Source organism: Protomyctophum parallelum (assembly GCF_964188405.1).
Source record: "Protomyctophum parallelum genome assembly, chromosome: 15".
Taxonomy (NCBI): domain Eukaryota; kingdom Metazoa; phylum Chordata; class Actinopteri; order Myctophiformes; family Myctophidae; genus Protomyctophum; species Protomyctophum parallelum.
The window spans coordinates 42,712,847-42,729,051 of record NC_139710.1 but is presented as its reverse complement, the minus strand read 5'-3'; the positions used below and the strand labels follow the sequence as shown (position 1 = coordinate 42,729,051).

Genomic DNA, 16,205 nt, shown 5'->3' with positions numbered 1-16,205 from the left:
CCACTTCAGCGCTATATACATTTCGGCCATTTGAAAATAGCCGATCTACAAGCTTGTAGATCTGCTATTTTTTCAAAAGATTTGTATAGATTTGAAAACTTGAAATGAGACATTCGGAGTACTTTCTAATATTGGTACTTAAAGTATATTTTGATAGCAATACTTTTGTACTTTTACTCAAGTACATTTTGAAATATGTACTTTTACTTGTAGCGAAGTAGTTCTACATAGCAGTATTGATACTTTTACTGAAGTAAAACAATCGAGTAATTTTTCCACCACTGGTGGATGTTAACAATGGGACGTATCCAAGTCACACAGCCATGAAGACAGTGACGCTCTACTCTGTCTACATATCAATACAATCCGTACCTGACACCACTGCAAGATCACATGGAAAACTAGATAAAGTGCCCTTCTGGGCACAGGTCTCCACCAGGGCAGGTCAGGTTGGGGCCTCCTGGTAGGAAAGTCTGTGAAATATTTCACGTAAATTGCATGCTGCGTTCATGATTTTAGCATCTATGGCATCGTGACTACGAGCTGTGCGGCCTCTATTCTTTCTTAGTACTGGTACTATTTAAAATATTTAGAAGTTGGATATCAATTACGTCCAGTTGAATTACATCACACTGAATCAAATAACATGCTTGTGAAAATGCTTACAAGTCATCCAATCTGAATATTCATGTGAAATAATGATGTCAGTAAGGAGTCATGGACTAGTAAAGAAGAGAGAGAATGAAAACAAATCCCTTTGATTCACCCACATAAAATTGTGTTTCAACAGCAGGTCTGTGGCTTGGTATCATGCATGTGGGGATGCCTTCCACTGTGGTTGGACTTCTCACGGAATCTCTTTGACATAAATTGCTTTGGACCATGTCGGCATGACTTGGATGGTACTTTGCTTTGGTCACACCCAGTTTAATCTCACTCTGTGCGTACCCAGTGTTAATAGCATAATTGAATTGGAAATCAAATTAGAGAGATATCAAGGGCATGTGTTAGCTATCTGGTCGTGTCTGCAAGCAGTGTTTTCAGACTACAAATCGTGGTGGCCCAGGGCTGCAATGACCAGACCAAACCAAAAGGGATTGATCTGATTTCCCAGATGATAAGATCAATGATCTGCCCTAAATTGGCCTTCCTGAGCCATCCATAAAAAAGACTATAACAGATTCACAACACTGAGTCTGTTTGATTCAAACTGTTTCCCGAATACGATTGCCTGGTTCCCGCTGGCCATGATTCACAATTTGGCCTTGATTCTTCCGCATCTGAGTACACTTCATTCAACTGTATTCATTGCTTTCATATTGCAGCGATCCATATCTGCCCTAAGACTGTTATGTCTACAACTCAGTCAGAATCACTTGTAAATAATATCAGCAAAAACACTCCATATCATTCTTTCAAGTAATACTTGACTGACTTTTGAATGGATGGGGATGCAGCCATTCATACAAATTGCATCCAAACTCCTAGGCAGTAAAAAGTGTAAATTGAAAACTAACTTTGAAATGGGACATGTACTGGGGTTAATGGAAGCAGTGAAGATATACCAACCACAACTAAAATGGACAGATAAATAAAATAGCTGTTGATATAAAAAAAAAAACTAAGTATAATACAAGGGGACAGTATCCATAATGCATATATGAATATGATCTTTCAAGATGTGAAAGGCACAAGAGCTTGTAAGTGTCTCCCTCATTAACATAACAAGAAACCTTCCTTTTGTCAGAGACAGCTTGTGAGCATCATTGTTCAGTACCTCATCAGTGATGCAGGCAGCAGCATAGTCTATACTGTATATACGTTCTTGGTAGTCTCACATAGCCAGATGATCAGAGATCTCTGCCTACTGATACAAGATATGTTTACTTTTGTGACATCTAAAGTCAATGAATGAGATAATTCAATGGGGACATTAAAGAACCAATGCAAATACTTGAGAGGGTCCGTTATACTGGGATAGTATCAGGATTTGTTTTGAAAGCAGTGGCCGTAGGTTTGTTACTGCTGGTTTTCTCTGGGGTCCAAGCCGGGTTGAATTATGATTTCCCCAGACATATCAGAAGGAGAATATCCTGGCTACGTGAGAATACTTTCTTGGTAATCCGTCTTAATCCTGACAAAGGCTGTAGCCTCAGCGCAGGCCAGTCTGACCGAGTTATTAGAAATGTCATTCAGGCTGACACTATCACAGGTGCATTGCAGGACCTCATACAGAGAGGAATAACTATCACACAGTCAATACAAAGACACCAATTTTGCCAGTGTCCATGAACTTGGTTCATTAACATAGGAATGAGATAACCTCGTTACCAGGCTTCTGGTAAAGAACTACAGCTAAATGTGTCTTTGCTAGGGCACGGCTTCCGTTGTATGTACTTCCCCCAGAAGTTGTCTTTTTCTAACCATTCATAACATTGGTTTTCACGCCTGCAGAGTGTAAACACTAGACCTGCACAGCATCAACGTAACTTGATTGGGCGATACTTCTGTAGTACTTACTACTTACACTATACTATATAGGCCAATAATTCACATGTAACTGGTTGGACCAGCCTGTACAACACAGAAATCAATGCATAGATTGTCTTCCTTTTTTCCCCAATGCAACTCTATTGGCATCTATTTCAACAATAGGAAATGAGCCAGGCTCGCTGATTGCAAATTGTGTCCAATGACTAAGGATTGAACGCTGGTCTCGTGCTGTGATATAATGATTGCTGGCAACCCCACAGCTACAGGGTATCCCAACCCATTGACTAATAATGTGCAAGGCATTGAGTGTTAATTGTTTTGCTCATGCACATGTAAAATCTAGAACAGGTCCTCACTCACGTGCACAACAGCCAAACTCCATCTGTGCAATTACACAGTAGCCTAATTGAACAATGGGTAAACTTCCTGTCTGCTTAATATAAGAGTGCAGAGTGGTGGGATTGTGTAGACTGTTGATATGTTTTTATAGAAGCCCGTTCAGTGGAGTAACGTCAAAGGAGCTATGTCTTATATAGCTGAATGCTAGGTCTATGCCATAGAGGTCTATGCCCGATTATTGACATCCTCCTTTAAATCACACAGCCTTTGAAATGGTTTGTCCTACCCTATCCAAACCTATAGAGATCAGTCAGTCCCATGGGAGATAACAGATAAGGTTACCTACAAGCCATTTCACTAAGTTAAACTAGTGAAATGAAGGTCTCACTGCAAGGGCTGCAGGTAACACCAGAGCTGGAATCTAAGGTTGAGACAATCACATGACAACTGTGTCATTTAAGGGCAGAGTCTAATGCAAGTCACTAAGCAAAGTGATTTGGGAGAAAATTAAAGATATACGCTCAGTCAAAACTTTTCAAAACAGACACATCAGGTCGTATGAAGCACATCACCAAATCAAGAATGCATAGAGACTACTTTACAATGGTTCCATTGATGGTACAAGTTGCATTAAGACTTCCTTGTGCACTCCTTTTCTAATCTCTAGATCTTAGAGAAACAAAAACTTAAATTGTGCATGGTTATTTTCACCTTTAGTCTCAGTCCAGGTTAATTACCCATCACTATCTGGAGAAGTTCTAATCTAGACATTCAAACATGTGCAAATAATTAAATGACAACTAGCTCAAATCTACAGTCACATTTAGCTGTGCCCTTTTAATGTTATTGTAGCATCAGTCATGATTAAAATAGGAAAGTAAATCAAAACAGCAGCAATGCAGTCTCACTCACTTTGAAGTGGTTTGCTTGACTAGTTGACTAGTTGTTGTAGAATAAAATGCCAAATGTCTGATGATTGCTGTGGTTACTTTTCAGAATATATGCATATGTTTAATATACACTAAAAATAATTTGTGGATCAACTTGATCCACAAACCAACGTTCAAATCAAATGTCACCTGTATTAAGTAAAGCCTGCTGCGCATTCTCTTTGAATAGCGCCTCCCACTAGGCCATTTGGTGTAGCAGCAGGAGGGATGTGGAATGGATTGAGTGCAGATCATAGGCGCAAGCACGTACTCTACATGTTGATATTACAGACGGCCGGGAATTAGTTAATAATATGCAGTAGGTTAGCAAAGTGTAGAAACATAGCCACCAAAGTATCTGAGCCCGCTTGTTTCGACCAAGAAAACGGTATTGGTTCATCTTCTTCAATACACCCACACACGCACGTCACCCTCGCAAACCAAAACAGGTGCATCTTTTGTCTGAGACGTACATTCACACACAACGTAGGGTGAGGGTCCAAGGGACCCCTCTATAAGAGGAAAAATAAAAACACACTGTTGAACTGTTACATGACCATTGTTTTCACTGTCCAGTAGCCTATAAACATGGCATCATGTTTAATTGTTTGATTCGGTATATTAAACATAATTCACTATCATTTGACAGAAATCACACATAGTAGCCTATAGACTATAGAGCATGCTGTACGCAAAATGTAAACAAAGGCGCAATATCTATTACAGCCTTTGGAACAGCATGCAAAGCGAAATGTCTATTATAGACTGGCTGCATGAATTCCTATTTGAATGTCATCAGAAACAGATGTTTGAGGGAGGACATTATAGCCCGCAGATGAAGGTCCAGAAGTGATTTTGCTGGGCTACAACAAGGATGCTTTACCAGCTGAGGATGCCTTACCTTGCCGAAGCACTGTTTTTGCTGAAGTTCCAAGTAGAATCTCTCAATCCATCGATGTGGTCTGCTTCTTGTGGGCTACTTTAAGACTTCATTGCGTTTTTCTTTTGGTAGATAATATTGAAAAGAACGTGTTTCGCAAAATATAGCCTACGCAGGTGGTGGTGCCCGTTTATGTTTACCGCGAACTATGTCCATTTTAGTCAAAATAAAAGTAAAACCCCCAAAAGATCGCGGAAATCCGTTGATGTCAGCCTTCATGAATCATCCTTTGAGTTTGTGTGCTGCGAAAAAAAGCTTAGCCTACGATCGATTTGTGCGTGTGGTCCATTTAAGTCCATTTAAAGTTTCCATGCAGTTATGTCGATCCGGTCACTGCTGCTTTGTCCCAACTTCGTGGAAGTAGACTAAGTTTCTATAGTAAGAGTAAAAAAACAGTAATTAATTTTCCCGGGTATCTAAAATAGTGGTCTCTGCTTAAAATTCCTCTAAATAGGCGCACATTTAATAGAGAAAGCAAGCACGTTTCGAAAGCCCTATGGTACTACCTCGAGGCTCGAGGTGGTCTCTCCTCCCATTCCTCCTCCTCCTACTACACATGCACGCACGCACGCACGCACGCACGCACACACACACACACACACACACACACACACACACACACACACACACACACACACACACACACACACACACACACACACACACACACACACACACAGTGGATCAGTGGATGTACACAGAATTTGAGCGCCTCAGACAAAAGCGCTTTTCCGTGGGAACGCTGGCTGTATACTAGGGCCTAAAGTACAGAGAATGATACGGGGGACCCAACAAAAGGCTTCGATTTGTAGCTGCACGGTCCTCGCACCATACAATGTCGGGCCGGGGTTCAGGGACCACTGAACCATGGTCCTTGTTTTCTTTATGCGCACATAAAAACTAGAAAACACACAAACCCATACGTTTATAATGTATTACATACATTTACATACTTAGCCTATATAAGTACCATTAGGCAAAAGATTAGACGAAAATTATCAAGCGAGCAAAAGGCAATTCTCATATATTTTTAATAAAACCCTCATCGGGGGAATTGTGGAGCATTGCCATTTTCCAGGATCTTATTTGTTGAACTGCCCTGCGATGCTACTAAATTGATTGATTTTTATTTATAGTGATATTGTTAATTGTTTGGCGTTTGCCCTTTTGGTGGCCTATTGAATTCTAGTTCAAAATTAAATATTTTATAAATAGTAATAGGCTTCAACACCACAAGGTGGCGATAATGGACCTGGAACAATAAGCACTGTTTTAGTGTTGGAAACCCTTTTCTATTTCAAAGCCAAAATAAACTTAAACGAGTAGACTACTGACTGAAATTGAGAATTAGAAGCTCTTTATTGCCAAGTCCAATACATGTACAAGGACTTTAAATAATTTGACACACAACAAGCAAGCAGAAGTAATCAAGTGGCTATTACTACTCATATAGGATAATAGGAACAAGGACATACCTTTAACTGTATGATGCAAAGATAATGCAATAAATTAATTATCAGCTATGATATTAACTTATGATTTAGTTCCCAGTAATAATATAGAATACAGACATAACATATGCATTGTAATGTCTTCAGATGGTAGCCTTGCAACACATTGATAAACACATCCTGATTAGTTTGCAGGGTAGACATGACAGCTATAAAGATTGCAAATGAAAAGTAATTTGATGTAGGGCTGTATAGGGTCATCTACAGTTTTGACAAAGTTTACTCCCAGTGCCATATAGGCCAAAGACTAGTAACCATGTGGCGATCAAAAGATTGAAATGAATGAGACGCAACACCCATCACACAACTGTCACTCCTTTAATAGGATTAAGCTTAATTTAAACCATGTTGCATGGCCGTGTTACTCGCCAAAACTAACATATTTGCTTTTAATTAGAGGTCATGATTTGGATTTCTTTGGTAATGTGTGCTTATGGAAATTGCAACCAGACCCCTCTTGAGAATGAGACCATAGCTCTAATGCGTTTCATTTAGAGCCATGTTACTCTCAACTTCCGCCGCTCGCATGAATGCAGACCAGCCTCTCCTCTTTAGCGTGAATTATAGTTATTGCTACTCACCAAAACAAAGGAGAGTTGTGTCATTAGAAAGCCTACTTTCCTTAGTGGATGCACTCTGAGCCCCCCACCACACGTATAAACTGTACTTTATGGCCAGAAAGGGATTTTCTTTCACTGGAGGAAAAATATTCTCTATGAGGCAATTCTCTGGGCAATATCGGTAGAGGGCGCAGCGGAGTAACTAACAGTATTTTTTTTCCAGTGGAAACAAAATCCCCTTTTGGCCAAAAAGTACAGTTTATACGTGTGGTGGGGGGCTCAGAGTGCATCCACTAAGGAAAGTAGGCTTTCTAATGACACAACTCGCCTTTGTTTTGGTGAGTAGCAAAAACTTTATTTTTATTTACGCTAAAGAGTAACATAGCTCTAAATGCAATAGCGCTATGGACCAGAGCTAACAAAAACCAAATACAATATTTTGAAAAAACAAATTTCACATTTTAAGAATGAAATGAAGATTTTCTTTTTTTAATACTGAATAAAATTGAAAGGAAAACTAAAAGAGTTGGCTTCATACAACACAAGTGATATCTGGCAGCAGTTCATGGTAATTGTTAAAATGATAATTTGTCCAACACCATGACTTTAAAATTAAGCATAAGCAAAAGCAACACAAGTTAATTTAACCACTTATACCCTATTTTATATTTTGTTGTGGCACGGTGCCATGCTGCATATTTATGTCCAGCATACTTATGCAATGGCTACACTACACCAAGGTCCATTGTGGGGTGGCAGACAGTTAGCCTGGGCACACCTGAGCTTCCATGCGCAGCCAAAGGAAGCTGTCTGCCGGGGTCTCTTCCGGGTTTTTAGCTGGTGGATGGAAATGAAGCTCCACCCACAGGCAAGCTTTTCCGAGAATCTGGCCAATGCGGATGACTGCCGCGACGGACAGATTCCCGGAAACGCTCTCCTCCGTGGCAGTCAGCCGCGGGGGTGAAGCTTAATTTCCATCCACCAGCTGTCTAAAAACCCGGAAAAGAAGCTGGGAGACAGTCGAAAACGTCCGTGGCTCCTTGGTAGATGTGGCTACAGCTTCTGACTGGCCGAAATATGCCCCCCCCCCCCCCCCCCCCCCCCACCACCACCACCACCACCAAATTAGGTCCAAATGGTCTCATAAGCCAGTGTCAGAAGTTTATGACGCATGTTGTGAGCTTGAATATCTATCTATTTAGCCATTTCGGAACATTTTTTTAACGTTTTGAATATTTTCGCCTACAATGACACGCCTAAAGATTGGCAGCATCTCTCAATCATCGAAGTCTGGGATGTCTTCGTAGGAGTAGCCTCTGTAGCCCTTTGATGCATAGTAAGCTATCCGTAGATGGTAGAATCCAGGTAGGAAGACAAGGATTCCAATTATAAGCACAGGCACAGTCCGGTCTGTGTGCTAAAAACAAAAGCAAAAAACAAACATATTGGATCTTTTAATTCAGAACAAACAAAGAGGTAGGAGCACACACCAATAGTGGGGAGGTGCTGACTAAGAAAGGAGGAAAGGTCGCACAACTCGTAGTTACGATGCAAAAAACTTTATTTTAAGATGATCTTCTTAAATTCAGGATCTTTTAATTCAGCCACAGCAAGACACAGCAAATTGGTTGATAAACGTTAGGCATAGAATGCAAGGCAGGTGTTTTTCATACGGTATACTGTATACTCACTGTGACACCGAAGTATCCGGCGAGAAGGAGAGAACCGATGATAATTAACAAGGAACCAATTAAGAAGAGAACTGTGGCCAATGCTATGGCTTTGTATGGGACTTTGGGTGGGTCCTTCTTGAACTGCAGAGGATGACAAAACCACATTATTTCACTTGTCTGTGTTTTATGTTTTATTCTCCCCTCCTAGTTTCTTGTGTAAAGACTGTATTGGCTATATAGTCTACCGTCTAATGGAACAACATGGACAAAGTGAAGTCCTGTGAGTGTGACTACCTCATACTGCATGACATTAATTCCTCTTATAGCAGTCACTCACTCGTGATCATTCATTTAACTTAAATCGATTATTCACCCTCAGTGATTGGCTACAGTATGTCTTAGGCTAGAGTTTTTGTTGTTCTTCTATTTTACTTGACTTGTCTAGTCTAGTATATTTCTGTACAAACAAAAAGAACACAGCACTCAAATCAGTTTACATTCTCACTTGAAATAAGCTTGTCTCAAGCTTTGTTGAGTTTGAATCTTTCTGACAGATTCGAACAAATATGCTCATATGAGTTTTTGTCAATACAAATTTCAATCAAACAAACAAACTCGTGTGTCTATGATGTGTGTGCACGCGTGTGTGTGTCCAACCAACAGGGGTAAACCATCTCAAGATCAACAATCTAAACAATGGAGAATAATTATTTCCATGGTTACACTGACTCACACATACATGTAGCCTATTCCAACTAAAGGTTTCAAATACATGTACGGTATGCAATATAGGTTTAAAATACATGCATGCACAATTAGGTTTCAAATACATACAGGACAACAACAATTAAAACTGCATTCATCCAGCCTTACCTGTAAATCAATGTAGCCGTCATCATCACTCGATAATCTGGAATATCTAACATTACTATGAGGAAACTCATTTGACACAATGTTACGAGCTGGCATTGTAATGGCTTTAACGGAAACGGATCACATTCACAATGTTATGTTAGCAATCATGTTGCACCTGCCTGTGTTGGAACTTGGATGCCTCGGTTGTGTAGCCAGAAACTTGTGAACTTTAATATATCACAGAGTCATAGAAAGCATAAATCAGCTGAAACGCTTGAAATAACGTTGAAAATCAACCAAATCAATCACAGTTTAATAATGTTGACTACTCCTAATCTTCCGCGTTATTGCCAAGGAGTATTTTGAAGAAGGGGTGGTCACCGAGAAGGCTCTGGTAAGATTCTATCTATCTAGTCAAGTGCAGCCTGGCACTCAGCCTGAATTTTCATTTCGTTTCATTAAGATAAAACATATATGTTTTTAAGGGCGAGGCTAGCGATTCGGAGGCGTGTGATGTGACTGTATGTGACGTTTATGACCACTCCTTGGTTATCGATCACCACTGTGTGACACTGTCCCACGCTATGCTATGGTCCCACGCGCTTGCGCGACTTGTTCGCTTCTTGTTCTTCCGCGGAGTTTGGTTTGTTTCCATTTCATTTACCGCCATCTATTGGAACCTTAGAGTATAATAAGGTTGCTGCAGGGCAGGCAACAGTGTGCTCGCGAGGACGTTATATTTGACCAGCAGGGCAAGCAGCCCTACACCCCCAGTTTGGCAGTTTGATCATGTGCATTAGGGATTAGGCCACGGACCCCAATCCCCCCCCCCCCCCCCATCGTAGCTGTTATCAGTGTTGATTAAACGTGTCAACCAAAACACGGGCGAAGAAAATAAGGCTACTATACATCTGTAATGTATTCAAGGTACAATCTGATGATTGTTGCAAGTTTGTGCACTGCGGAAGATTTTCTCCTGTAGGACCTGCACAATACATAGACAACCACCAGGGGGCAAAATGTTCCTAATAATGAGTATTTGTCCAGGACACTGCAAACTATTTTACTGATCTCAGTACAGTGGTTTTAAATACATCTGCATACAGATACATATATTTTGATGGTGTGATATATTTATTAGTAGTAATTTGTAACTATGGAATTACTTATTCTGCATAGGCTATACATAAAATGGTGCAGGGCTGTGTCTTTTTGGCAGAAACATCATGGTAATTTATTTCTCAGATCAATTCAAAATGTTTTGCATAGAGGTACATGGTAGAGATATGCCTAAGTATTTAAGCTAACAACTTTCAAAATGTATGCTGTTTTATGGAAAATAATCTTGTTGTATCAGATATGGTTTTGTCCTCACTGACCCTGCTTTTTGCAGTCCCTTGTTGCTACACTGCTTATCCCTCCTCCCCATCCTCCCATGCCCCACCCATCCCCATCTTCCCATTTCCTCTCTCTCAGACTGGTTGGCTGGCACCATTATTGATTCTTTCAGTCAGCATGCCTCCAAAAAATAGCTTACGTCACGGTCATTATGGGCACTATAAAAGCCAGTGTAATGCAGATTCCATAGTGCAGTCAACCCAGCTGCTTTCTTGGACGCAGAGCTGTCTTGTCCGTTGAATCATGACTTCCATTGGCTTTGAACATTACTTCCCTTCCTCGTACAAGAGGAAAGTGGTGGTACGCGGAGGAATAGGATCCAGGTCCATATATTCCAGCCATTCTGCCCCGCTAACATCCTATGGATCGTCACGTAGAAGTTATCCAACCTACAGCCGAGCCATCTCAGCTGCTCCGTTGTCCTCTGCTGCTGCCGAACTCAACTTCAGCCAGGCAGCGCAAGTCAGTTCTGAGTTCAAAACTGTAAGGACCCAAGAGAAAGCCCAGCTGCAGGACCTGAATGATCGTTTTGCCAGCTTCATCGATAGGGTCCATGAACTGGAGCAGCAGAATAAGTTGCTGGAGACTGAACTCCTGGTCCTCAGACAGAGGCATGTAGAGCCATCTAACCTCCGGGGTCTGTATGAACAGGAGATCCGCCAACTCCGTGCTGCTGTGGAGGAGGCCCGTCACGAGAAGCAGGCTGCCCAGAACCACAGGGACCAGATGGAAGACGTGCTGCAGAACCTGCAGGGGCGCTACGAGGAGGAAGTGCTTGCCAGGGAGGAGGCGGAAGGCAGGCTCATGGATGTCAGGAAGGAGGCGGACGAAGCTGCCCTCGGCCAGGCCGAGCTTGAGAAAAGAGTGGAAAGCCTACTGGATGAGCTGACCTTCCTGAAGCGGCTCCACGATAGTGAGATCACAGAGCTGCAGGCCCAGATACAGTACAGCACCCAGGTGTCAGTGGAGATGGAGGTGGCTAAACCCGACCTGTCCGCTGCTCTCCGTGATATCCGAGGCCAGTATGAGAAGCTGGCGCACCGCAACCTCCAGTCAGCTGAAGAATGGTTCTGCACCAAGATGAATGTTATGACAGTAGACACTGCCCGTAATACAGACAGCGCGCGTAATGCCAAAGATGAGGCTGGTGAGTATCGCCGGCTGATCAAGGCCAAGACCCTGGAGATTGAGGCCTGTCGTGGGATGAATCAGGCCCTGGAGAACCAGCTGCAGGAAGTAGAGGAGAAGCAGAGTGATGAGATCTCAGCACTACAGGTAAGAACCCAAACAGCATGAAATACACCACATGGTTTTATTTACCTATGTGACATTTCTTTCCTCAGTTCCTAATAATTTATAAACTGTAATTCAAATATAAACAAGTAAACAATAAAGGAGTGTCAATTTATCCATAGTTTTGATTCCTAAATCAAATGCTGATGATGTATTTCACATTTAGAATCATAGGTTTCCACTAATGTGCCAGTTTATTCCTTCTTTACAGGATACAATCAATGAATTGGAAGATGAGTTGAGGACTAATAAGAATGATATGGCCCGCTACATGAGGGAATATCAGGACCTTCTGAATGTGAAGATGGCTTTGGAAATTGAGATTGCAGCTTACAGGTCAGAGGCTTCTCAAATACTACTAACTAATAGTAATAATAATAATAATAATAATAATAAATAAAAACAATAATTGGATGTTATGTTTCTATTTTGTAAATCTTGAGGATACATTTGTAAAAACACCAAGTAGCCATCTCATTACTTATAACCCTTCTCTTTATCAATATTAGGCAGCTGCTTGAAGGGGAAGAAAACCGTTTCAACGTGGGAGGACCCGGATCTGTTGCTTTTTACTCGCAGAGCATGTACCCATCTTTCACACGACCATTCTCTCTGCAGTCCCAGTTGAGCTCTGCGGCACCCTTTCTGATTAGCTCCCGTTTGCCCGTCTCAGCATACTGCGTAGAGGAGACGATATCTGCTAGCCAAGCAGAACATGCAGAGGCCAGTCCTCCTCAAGAGGAGGAGGAAGAGGAGGTGGAAGAGGGAGAGAAGGAGGAGGAAGAAGAAGTTGAGGAGGGAGAGGCAGAAGGAGAGGGGGAGGAAGAGGGAGAGGGTGAAGGAGATGGTGATGGGGGTGAAGATGGAGAAGGTGAGGGAGAAGAAGAAAAGGTTGGAGCGGAGGGAGAAGGTGAAGGTTAGTGCTTTAGAGCTTTAATTGAGCTCACATTCTTGTGTCTTGTTGGTACTTGTTCACTTGTTGTAGGTAGGTTTTGTACAACATTGATTAATACTGACTTACTGCCTTTTTTGTCCAGATGCTGACTCAAAAGAAGAGGGGGATGTTGAGGAAGATGATACAAAAGAAGATGGCGAGGAAGGAGGAGACGAGGCTCAACCTGCAGAAGAAGAGGCTGACAATCAAAAGAAGGAAGGGGGTGATGCAGAAGATGAGAAAGAGGGGAAAGGAGAAAGAAATGATGATACTGCTGATGAAGCTGACAAGAAAGATGAGACAACAAAGGTTTAAATGTACATGCTGAATAGGGATGTCTACCATGGTGCTATTAGCCTATACACTGAGACCATCCAGTACAATCATATAATGAAAATCCTCTGTGAATCAGGAGCCAGTATGCTGGTGAACACCTCTATGATCAAGCTGTCAGTGAGCCAGAGCATGTACGCATGTATGCGCAGTACCAGCAAATAAAATAATCTAGTACAACAACAACAACAACAACAACAGCAAAAGCTAATCGATTTAACACCATGATTTGCAAAAGCGGATGTACAAATACTTTGTCGAATCTTTGTGGTTAACATGTGCTTTATTGTCACAATATGTTTATAGTTTGTTCAATGCCCAATTTCAAATGCCTTACTCCTCAGAGGGAGATCCATGATGTGCTGCACTAAACTCCAATAAAGCCTTAAAGAATATTAAAATACTGTTGACTTGTTTTCACTAACCCTTTTTGTTGTGTTTTCCCCCTTTGTAAACACTGGAAACGGTAATGAACTTATCAATCAAATCAATTTCTATTAGGCTTAGTAAATATAGTAAATATGTCTATTGACAGAAAATGTTTCTTTCTGTTTAATTTTGACCAGCACGGAAAAATACTTTATTGAGTCATTAGTCAGTTAATATCTTATCTTTTCTGAACAGAATGGACCTCTGTTAATGGAGATTAATGGAGACTACAGTATTTGGATTTGCCTTAGACTCCACCCATAGACTCCACCCCATTTGACAAAGCAGCCCAGAATCCCACTATCCCAGATAGTGTCTTGGAAAGAAGTGCTCCTGATTCTATCACTACTCTGCAGGATCAATTTCTGTTCTTGTATGAAAGATTTACAACTTTGAGAATCTATATTCCTCACATTCTTCATTATTTACAATACAATTGCCACCTCATCTCATTTTCCCTACACTGACCAAGTCATAAGGAAATAAACATCACAGAATAAATGGCAGCATTACTGTGTTGTGCTTGTGTGTGTGTCCTCATCTCATAAGTCAGTAGGCTATAGGTCCTCTATCTATCCAGTTATGCCCAACGTCTTTCTGTGTTCAATGAGCTGATACCAGGGTTTTTCCTGCTGCCTCACCCTCAGCCACATCATGGTCATAAATCAGGGCCTGCTGAAACCTTTATGACTCAGCTAGACTGCTGCACCAAAGGATCTGGCCAAGTGTCAGCTAATGGAGGACAGCCGAGGAAAGCAATTTCATTAGAGAGAGACAGCCGAAAGGGAGGGAGAGTGAAGGAAGGGAAGAAGGTGGAGAGACAGAGGGAGAATTAACGAAACAGAGAGAGAGAGAGGACAGACAGACCGCTGTTGAGTAATAGCTCACTGTACTAAACCTTGACAGAGGACGGGCAGTTTTTTTAGCCATCATAAAGGTAAGCATTCCTTCCATAGTTCCCCCACCCCGACGGTTCCATTTTCACACTCAGACTTAAATTAACAATGAAGTATTAAACACACATAAACACACATAAACCCAACAGATAGACACACACACACACACACACACACACACACACACGCACACACACACACACACACACACACACACACACGCACACACACACACACACACACGCACACACACACACACACACACACACACACACACACACACACACACACACACACACACACACACACACACACACACACACACACACACACACACACACACACACACACACACACACACACACACACACACACACGTATGTATACATGCATACACATGCATACATATATGCATAGATAAATACATATACTGTGTATATGCATACTGTAAATAGATGATAAATAGGGCCCTATGGTATACAATTTAGGCATTTAGCAGACGCTCTAAATCAAGAAGACCGCATTGTAATACATCAAATACATAGAAATAGTCATCAAGTAGCATATTAAGCAAGCTAAGGACCTAACATCCACCTAGTGGTAGAATATCTGTACAATGAAACTATGAGTATACACTACTAGAGTGCTATTGCTATGTCTACATAAAATGCTATGTAAGTTACATAAGTATCTCATATGCCAAAGAGATGCAACTCCCCCAAAAATATATGCAACTTTGTCCTCAGTTTACCCCATGCCTAAGCAAGATTTCCCTGCATCTACCACTATCCTTTGTCTGGGTATAGGAGATACTTCAACTTCACTTTAGTGTCACAAATGTACAGGTGAAAAAGTGTGAAATTCTAGATACCCATGAGTAGTTGGGTTCAGTTACCCACTGAGCAGTTGCATCAGTTAAAAAAGAGAAAATAAATAGAGTGAAAATATTGAATATCAAAACAAATGTCCAGTAAAGTCAGATTGCCTCTTCTCTCTTAACAAATAGTATCAGATGTCAAATATAAATATAATGGCAATCGGAGTGTATTCCCAGTCATAATACTGTACATAATGTGATAGGCCACCAATATAATAGGAGCATGTATTGTATTGTAAAGACTGAGATGGCTCAGCACCTATTCAGCAGCTTGATGGCGTGGCTGAGGAAAATTGCACTTTGTTGTGACCAGAAAGGTTGACTTAGTTCAGGGACACTTACTTACAATATCACTTAGTTTCTTACTTGAAAGTATTCAGACTGCATGTGCGCTTCCGGTAGGAGACTCAAAAGAGACTCTTTGAGTCCAGTCGGTTATCAAATTATTGGTTCAGGAATAAAAGACACTCCATAAATTCAAGGCTCCATGGGGTGTGTAATTGATAGAAAATAAGTATTTATTTAGGGTGAACTACTCCTTTAAAGCATCCTTTCAAAGAAAGGTTTTTTTCTTTATTGCTGTAATATTACCTTAATGCTTAAATATGGCTACTGTATGTAGGCTACTTGTCTGACATTGGCAGATTGACTGAACAAAGACAGACACATATGGACATATGCACACAGTATGAGCCTAGTCATTAATGCTTAGGCTTAGAACAGCAGTGATTTATGCTACATTTTC

The 16,205-nt window shown here is 41.2% G+C and overlaps 2 protein-coding genes across 2 annotated transcripts; one reads left to right on the top strand and one right to left on the bottom strand.

The window, feature by feature from the left end:
* Positions 1-7,891: 7,891 nt before the first annotated feature.
* tmem230b (transmembrane protein 230b) lies at positions 7,892-9,720 on the bottom strand. The gene is made up of 3 exons (XM_083785065.1): positions 9,319-9,720; positions 8,464-8,586; positions 7,892-8,189 (listed from the first exon to the last, which is right to left on the bottom strand). Exons 1-3 carry the CDS (start codon positions 9,412-9,414, stop codon positions 8,049-8,051), a joined length of 360 nt encoding a protein of 119 aa, XP_083641191.1. The 5' UTR covers positions 9,415-9,720; the 3' UTR covers positions 7,892-8,048.
* Positions 9,721-10,583: 863 nt separating this feature from the next.
* neflb (neurofilament light chain b) lies at positions 10,584-13,240 on the top strand (the record flags this gene model as incomplete). The annotated part of the gene is made up of 4 exons (XM_083783509.1): positions 10,584-11,973; positions 12,203-12,327; positions 12,501-12,862; positions 13,029-13,240. The coding sequence occupies exons 1-4, from the start codon at positions 10,942-10,944 to the stop codon at positions 13,238-13,240; spliced, it is 1,731 nt and encodes a 576-aa protein (XP_083639635.1). The 5' UTR covers positions 10,584-10,941.
* Positions 13,241-16,205: the final 2,965 nt, after the last annotated feature.